This window comes from Camelus ferus, chromosome 20, assembly GCF_009834535.1.
Source record: "Camelus ferus isolate YT-003-E chromosome 20, BCGSAC_Cfer_1.0, whole genome shotgun sequence".
NCBI lineage: Eukaryota > Metazoa > Chordata > Mammalia > Artiodactyla > Camelidae > Camelus > Camelus ferus.
In genome coordinates, this window is record NC_045715.1 from 2,356,627 (window position 1) to 2,364,684 (window position 8,058).

Genomic DNA, 8,058 nt, shown 5'->3' on the forward strand with positions numbered 1-8,058 from the left:
CCATTCCACTTCTGGAGTTCATCTGAATAAAATGAAAACACTAATTTAAAAAGATATATGCACCCTTATGTTCATTACAGCACTATTTATAATAGCCAAGATGCGGAAACAATGTACGTGTCTATCGTTGGATGAATGGATAAAGAATTAGTGACGTGTGTGTGTGTACACAATAGAATATTATTCAGCCATTAAAAAGAATGAAATCTTGCCATTTGCAACGACATGGAAGGACCTTGAGGGCATTATGTTGAGTGAAATAAGAAAGACAAATACTGCGTGACTTCTTATATGTGGAATCTTTAAAAAAAAAAAATCTCATAGATAACAGAGAACAGGTTGGTGGTTGCCAGAGGCAGGAGTCACGGTGGGGTGGGAGAGATGAGTGAAGGGGTCAAAGGTAAAAATAATAATAATAATAACAGTAAAAAACCCAACAGCTACAAAATACAGTGGGGTATCCTGGATTGGATCACGGAACAGAGAAAGAGCATTAGTAGAAAAACTGGTGAAACCAGAGCAATGCAGGGAGTTTAGTTAACAGTGACACTACCAAGGCTGGTTTCTTAGTTTTGATAAATGCACTGTTAGGAGAAACCGAGTGGGGCTGTATGGGAAAAAGTAAAACTGAATATGCAGAAACAAAAAATTAAAAATGAAAGATTTTGCAGTCAACTCTCATATATGCACTGTGTGTCATTCTTCTCCGCGTTCTCACGTAACGACCCAACTGCTTACCCTTCTCTCCGTCCACCAGTCTGTCTGCAGGGCGCCTCGCAGGTATCAGTACACTTCCCCGGAAGTATTTCAGCGTGCACACCACTAACGAGTTCAGTGTGTTTACAGACAGTTTATGTAAAATTTGCCTGCAATTCTTGAGCAGACATTTGCTGAGTACTGACAAACACCTTTGCTTGTGTAACCTGAACCCCCACTGAGATGACAGAATGTTATCATCACCCAAGAAAGCGCCCTCACCGTGTCCCTGGGCAACCAGTGTTCCTTTCCCACTACAGACGAGTTTGACTGTCCTAGAACTTCATGTAAATGAAGTTATACTGCGTGTGTTCTTTCATATAAGGCGTCTCTACCTCAGCACAATGTTTTTGTCACTCTTCCACACTGCTGTGTGCATTAGTGGTTCATTGCTTTTGACGGCTGAGCGTTATTCCATCCTGTGAATACAGCACAGGGTTTTTTACCCATTCTGTTGATGGATGACTGTTCGCAGTTTGGGGCGACCATGAATAGAGCTACTGTGAACACTGCACAAGTCTTTGGGGACACATGTTTCCATTTCTCTTGGGACTGGACTTTCTTGGCCATAGTGTAGGTGTATGTTTAGTTCTATAAGGAACTGCCAGACCCATCCCAAAGCGGTTGTGTCTTGTCTTCACCAGTACTCGGTGGCGTTAGCCTTTTTCATTCTGGTGGGTGTGTAGTGGTATCTCATGTTGGTCCCCAGTGGATTTTTAGTCTTCATTTCAGTTTGGGGAAAATGAAAGAAAAGAAGGGAAGAAGGCTGAAGCAAATGGTTCTGTTTTGAGACTGTGTGCATTGCCGGCTTCATAGCACAGCGTGCAAATTCTCCAATCCTCATCCTCTCCACATCTTCCTATTCTGTTTAGATAGTACAGTCTTCTTTTTTGTATCCTTCAAATTCCTTTTTATGTTCATAATTATTTTAAACCTGTTTATTTCTAAGGATGTTCAATAGATTACTTACCTGAAGTTCTTTGGTGCCTAATACTGCTCTTTTGCTGGGTGTGTCTGGCTCATGCTTTGTGTGTGTGTGTGTGTGTGTGTGTGTGATAATTTTGGAGAGGTAGCTCATATTAAGTTAGGCTTTTCTGTGGGAATCCTGTCTGATCTGGTTTGCGGGTGTTTTGTTTGCTTTAGCCTCATAACCCAGTGATGTTGTCAGCCTGTGACCACTTTCTATATAAAAGTTCTTAATTTGGGGTTTCCCGGCCATAAGAGATAAGACGACTGTAAATTTAAAGCCCAAATCTGTTTGAAGACAAGCCCAAGGTTATAATTTCCCAGAGACTTTTTTTTTTTAGACGCCCAGTCTAAGACAAACGAGTTCCGTTGCTAGTGGACAGTTCTTTCTGTAGTCCATTCTTTCATCGAGGGCTAGGGTACCTTGGTAAGTGCCCTGTTAAGGGGGAGTCTTTGTTCTAACCCTCTTTTCTTGCACATCCTGACCTCCGCTCCTGTCTCTGGCTGGGTCTTAAACCCTGACCTTGGATGTCAAGGTTGGCAGCCCCACAGGGCACCTGTCTTAGTTCGGCTGCTGTAACAAACGACCGCAGACCGGGTGGCTGACACAACAGACATTTATTTCTCGCGGTTCGGGAGGCTGGAAGTCCAAGATCAAAGTGCTGGCAGATCCAGTGTCTGGTGAGGGTCCACTTCCTGGTCTGTAGAAGGCCGGCCCTGGTTGTGTCGTCACATGATGGAGAGAGAGAAAGCAAGCTCTCACGTCTCTCATAAGACACTAATCTCATTCATGGGCCTCCTGCGTGACCTCAGTACCTCCCAAAGTCCCCACCTCCAAATATTATCACATTGGAGTTCGGGCTTCAACATACAAACTTGGGGTGGACACACGTTCAGTCCGCAATGTCCATCACGGGGCTCCTGCCCCACCACCAGTGCCCTGTTTGTGTCCAGTCCCTGGAGTTCTTTCCTTTCCTTTCTGCTGAGCCGAGTGGTGCATTTGAATCGACGTTTGTATTATGTTTTCCAGTACATACAGGCCCTTTGTAGCAGGAGGGTTTTCAAAATGTTCTAGTCTTTCATTTGTCAGAAATGAAAAGTCCAAGAATAAAGACGGTGGCCTTCTGTGATGCTTGGAAATACCTTCTGAGGACTGAATCTGTCCTCAGAAAATGAAGGCACGCCCAACGCGTGGTGGAACTTTACATAATTTTGTGAATAATGGCTTTTTTGCACTAACATGTACTCTTATTTTCTTCATAGGGCGCAGCTCCGAGGGAAAAAGAATTTGTGTATTTGGGGGGCATCTGAGCGTTCAGAAGGAAACCAGACATGTCCCTGGATGACATCAAGATGAAATCTGCCGACTTCCTGGAGCAGGAGGACCTAGACAGCGGGGGCTTCGGAAGGGTGTCTTTGTGCTTACACAGAACCCATGGACTCGTGATTCTGAAAAAGGTGTACACAGGCCCCAAGTGCACCGAGTGAGCTGGGGGCAGGGCTGCGGGCCGCGGGCCGGGCCGGCGCGCGAGGCGGGGCTGCCGCGGGGCGCGGCGGAAGCAGACAGGCCGAGGTGCCCGCGACCCTGCAGGGCGGCTGCTGGCGTCGCGTGTCGCTGAGGAGGACTGGGCCGGGCTAGTGAAGAGCTCACAGCTAGTAAACGGGGGAGAACACTGTCGAGGAGGAAAAGGAGAAGGAAGGAGGCAGAGGGTGAGGCAGGACTGGGGGACAGGTGACGGCAGACTCGCTCGCTTCGCCGTCTCCGTGAGGACCAGGCCCCAGTGTGGGCGGAGGAGGCGGTTCGGGGCAGAGGCTGCAGAGCCTCCTTTCACGCAGCCGGCGGGTCGCTGGACGGCGCCCCGCGCTGCCCAGCGCGGCCCGCCCTTCAGGCCGCGATGCGGCGCAGCCGCCCGCGTCCTCTTCGGTGGCCCGTCCGTCCGTCCCCTGAACGGCCGCCGAGCGCCCCGTGCCGGTCCCGAGGGACGAGGGGCGCACAGTGACCGGAAACGGCGCGGGCTCGCCGGGCTCGTGGTCTGCGCCTGGAGGGGCGCGGCGTGGCGCCGGGAGGCGGGGAGGAGGCGCTGCCCCTGCCGCTCTGAGCCCGCGCTTCCCTCCCGCAGGTACAACGAGTCCCTCCTGGAGGAGGGCAGGATGATGCACCGGCTGAGGCACAGCCGCGTGGTGCAGCTGCTGGGCGTCATCATGGAGGAGGGGAGCTACTCGCTGGTGATGGAGTACATGGAGAAGGGCAACCTCATGCACGTGCTGAAAACGCAGGTAGGGGCTGTGCCCGGCCCGCCGCGCTGCCTCGGTGGCTCGGTGCGCGGGTTAATCCTCCGTCAGTTGCGGGACTATTTTGAATTTCGTGAAGTCAGCCCCTCTTCAGATCTTCCTTGAGTTTCCCTGCCCAGAAGGTGCGCTCACCCCCCTCTCAACCCCTGCGTACAGGGGTCCATCCCCACTTGGAAGGTCCCCTCGAGGTCGTAGTGTTGAAGGTGGCTTTTGTCAGCCGCTCTGAGCCCCACGGTTCAGAGGCAGGCACTGTCTCCATGAAGCACGCGGTCGGATGTGGGGCGCGTGCATAATGGGTTAGCTAAATATTGACTGATAAATGATACCATGAGCAGGTGGAAGATGAATGACTGCACTTTGATGCCACTGAAGAAGCTCACAGGTTAAATATAGAGCCCCACAGTAACAACACTGGATGAATAAGGTTTAGAACAGGGAGATTTAAATTGCCTACCAAAGCCGAAGAGGTTTGAAGCATTTTTAAAGTGTAGGTATCTGTTCGGAGCAAGGCCTTGTGCTGGTTGCTCAGGAAGCAACAGTAAATGTGACTCAGACGAGTAAAAGGGGACAGACCAGGAGGTGAATGGTCCAGTGTGTGTGATGGCATTTTGATGGATGCCTTCCTGGTGTGGGGTGTGGGTGCACAGGACAGGCTCTCACCCCAGCGTGGGGGAGACGGGAAGGGGTTCCAGGAGGAGGATGCTTGCGCCAAAGTCTGATGGACAAGGTAGAGGCTTGAAGCAGAGAACCAGGGAGTCAGTAAGTGTTCAGCAGAGAGAAGGTCATGTGCAAAGGAAGGGGAGCCGAACCGGGGAAACTGCAAATGCTGGGGTTTGGGCGAAGCAGAGATGCACAGGGGGTGGCAGGGCGTGACTGTCCTTATAGCAGACATCCCCGTCTTCCCACCTCCCCCCCGCCCCCGCCACCCCCTCTGCCTGAAGCTGTGTCAGGTCTCCTAAGTCAGACACTGCTCACAGATACCTGCGGGAATGAGAAACGATAATCACTTACACACGTCTTGGTGTAATTTGATGAGATCGCTCCTCCTCCCTAGACTCGAGTCCTGCTACGTGAAGTAAGCAGGCATTCTGATTGGGAGAAAAACTGGGACAAGAGACATTCTGCCGGCTCAGGCAGAGATACGGTGCCTCAGACAGGGCTCCGGAAGAAATTCAGGGGGACGTAAGGGAGAAGCAGGAAGAGGGCTCAGAAGTGTTTCCTAAATCCAGAGGTACGGGGGAAGCTGGGGGCTCTTTAGCTTTTCTTTATATGGTGGAGATCAGGCTGCTGATATAGTAGTTCAGCTACGTTATGACTTAAAGACGTTTGGGGGCTACACATACATTTTTAGGAAACAATCTGTTTGTAAACTAGAGACTGCAGGGCACGCGCGCGCGCGCACACACACACAGAGTGAGAGACTGTTTTTCAATGTTAAGCAAAACTAATATTTAACTACTTTAATAGAAACTGGAATTACTGTCTGTATTAACATTGATGTTCCTGTAACTAGAATATAATTGTAAGTAAGGGTGACTGAGAGTCTGCAGAGACTTCGAAATATCTGATACCAGATCACCGTACATGTTTTTAAGCAGTGGGAGCACGTTCCCTTGTATTCTTTTTGCGTTTAACCTTATTTCATACACATACTTCCATGACATTGTTTGCGTATTTTATAGCAGCACGTCATATTAGTACGCCGTAGAGGATATTTGTGATTTTTGTTTACAATATCAGTTCATTCAACAAGCATTACAGGCATCATACAAGGTACTCAGGCCACATCCTAAATAATAATAATAGTAATAATAATAATAGTAATAATAGTAATGATGATGATGATGATGTTTGGTTCTCAAGAAGCTTAATTTTATAGCATTTTTACATACTACCATATTGGTACGGAAATTTTGCTTTTACACTGACAAACCCAGCATTAATGCCCGTAGCACTGGGATGAAATCTTTCTTAAAAAGAGGCTTGCTTTGCAATGACAGCAGCCCTGCAGAGGATGAAAAGGAACCTTGTAGCCGTTCCCTCAGGTTCTGACCCCGTGACTCGTGAATGAAACAGGTGCTTTGGCTTCTTGGATTACCGTTCCATTTCACAGACTTACTATCACTCGTTTTAGATCAGTATTCCTCTTTCTGTGAAAGCAAGGATAATTATGGAGACCATTGAAGGAATGTGCTACTTACACGGAGAAGGTGTCATACACAAGGACCTAAAGCCGGAAAATATCCTCGTTGACAGTGACTTTCACATTAAGGTAAGCCATCACCTAAAGGCTCCTGGAAGACTGGGGTGACTTTAGGTGTAATTCTCCCTGGAAATCCATCTTTGGACGTGGTAGAGGCTAAAAGAGGAGCCAGCTCAGCTTGTAATTGGTAACAGGTGGGGCTAAAAAGCCCTACCAAGGAATAAAAGGAAATACAGACTGGTTGGGGTTTATATTTCTTATGTATTCATTTACTTTCATGTCTTTTTTTAAAATCAGTCTCCTTTTGAAAACTCTCTTTCCAGTGTAGTAAAGGGAAAGAGATTTTCCTTCCGTTTACTCAAGAGCAAGAGTTAACTAGGTGCAGCATCTCACCTGATTGGCTTTGGCAGCAGACGTCTAAGCACAAGCACCTGAAAGGGGAAGTCGCACTGGGGGGAGGACTTGGGAACTGCTTGCACAGGCGTCCCTTTACCACAAGACTCTGCTTCTAACACTCTGTTCTAGTCTTGGACAGATATTTTTATTCCTATGTCTTTAAAAGAAGGTTTTCCTTTACATTAATAACTTGGCTCATTGTTCTGGGTTAGAATTTGAGGATTTTAGACAATCACATGCCAGAATTCATCCCCAAATGCTTGGATTCCTCGAGCAAAAGTGAAACTGTGACCTCCGATTTCTTCACTGCATTGTTCTGTCGCTTTGCCCCGCCACCTCCCTCTTTGCTCTGTGTCTGACCTTGGTATTTTTCTCTTTGCTTTTTTGTCTGTTTTTCTCCTCCTTCCCATCCCATCTTCTCTTAGGTTCAGGCTTGCAGCTCAGAGCACGTAGCACTTCAGTCCTTATCCTCAGTGTGTCTTGGGGATCCTGGGAAACTCGCATCCACGGGCTTCTGGACGCCTTTTGGGGAAACAGCAGGTGCGGTAACTACTCACTGTATGCTACACACATCTGCTGAGACCAGAGCACCTGTTTTTCCTAACCTCAGAAATAGTTGAAAAATACATGCAGAATAAATGAGCAATGAGAACGAACATGTTTTGTTGTTGTTTATCTCAGAAACATCTTCTGCTTCTCCTCCCGTCAGTCCCTGCCTCAGGTTTTACTGCATTAGAGTTGAGATACCAGAATTCCCCATGGACATTTATTTCTTACGGGGGATTTCCCAGATGGCTGAGAACATACAGTGTCTGTGAGTCTGTTCAGAAGCAGCTGTTTTAAACCTGCTAGTGCAGCCATTTCTGGAAATGTCACTGTGCCCTACGTCTGTCCTACGGGGTCAGCCCCAAAGGTGAAGACAAACCCGCTGTGCCTTCACAGGCCAGCCCACTGGTTTGCTCTCTTGCAGATAGCGGATCTTGGTGTCGCTTCCTTTAAGATGTGGAGTAAGCTGACTAAAGAGGAGCATAACGAGGAGAAGAAAGCGAGCAGCGCCTCTCAGAAGAACGGCGGCACCCTCCACTACATGGCCCCCGAGCACCTCAACGACGTCAACGCCAAGCCCTCGGAGAAGTCGGACGTGTACAGCTTCGCCATAGTGCTCTGGGCCATATTTGCGAATAAGGAGCCATATGAGAGTAAGGCCTTTACACGGGGGGTGGGATTTGGGTGTAAGTGCCAAGCTGCTCGGTGGAGTCATAGTCCTCAGCGAAGTCGGTTAGGATTCATCACTGTTTGCTCACTGAGTGTCTGTCTTACCCGCTGGACTGTCTGCGCCCCGAGGGCTGGGACCACACCTGGTCTATTCACTGCTCTCTCCCAGTATCTGCGCACACTGTGCCTGGAACATAGTAGGTGCTCATTGTTGAACGAGTGAGTAATCT

At 48.7% G+C, this 8,058-nt stretch overlaps 1 protein-coding gene across 6 annotated transcripts in view; it reads left to right on the forward strand.

The window, feature by feature from the left end:
• The window catches only part of RIPK1 (receptor interacting serine/threonine kinase 1), a 35,749-nt gene that overhangs the window by 7,043 nt on the left and 20,648 nt on the right, over positions 1-8,058 (forward strand). For 5 of the 6 annotated variants that reach the window (XM_032462406.1, XM_032462402.1, XM_032462405.1 and 2 more), the window contains exons 2-5: positions 2,986-3,206; positions 3,843-3,999; positions 6,149-6,286; positions 7,584-7,812. In XM_032462406.1, the coding sequence (XP_032318297.1) occupies positions 3,055-3,206; positions 3,843-3,999; positions 6,149-6,286; positions 7,584-7,812 (676 nt within the window). In that variant the 5' untranslated portion in view covers positions 2,986-3,054. Of the gene's footprint in view, positions 1-2,985; positions 3,207-3,842; positions 4,000-6,148; positions 6,287-7,041; positions 7,154-7,583; positions 7,813-8,058 lie in introns of those variants that run through there. The other variant, XM_032462407.1, reaches the window with a different exon arrangement.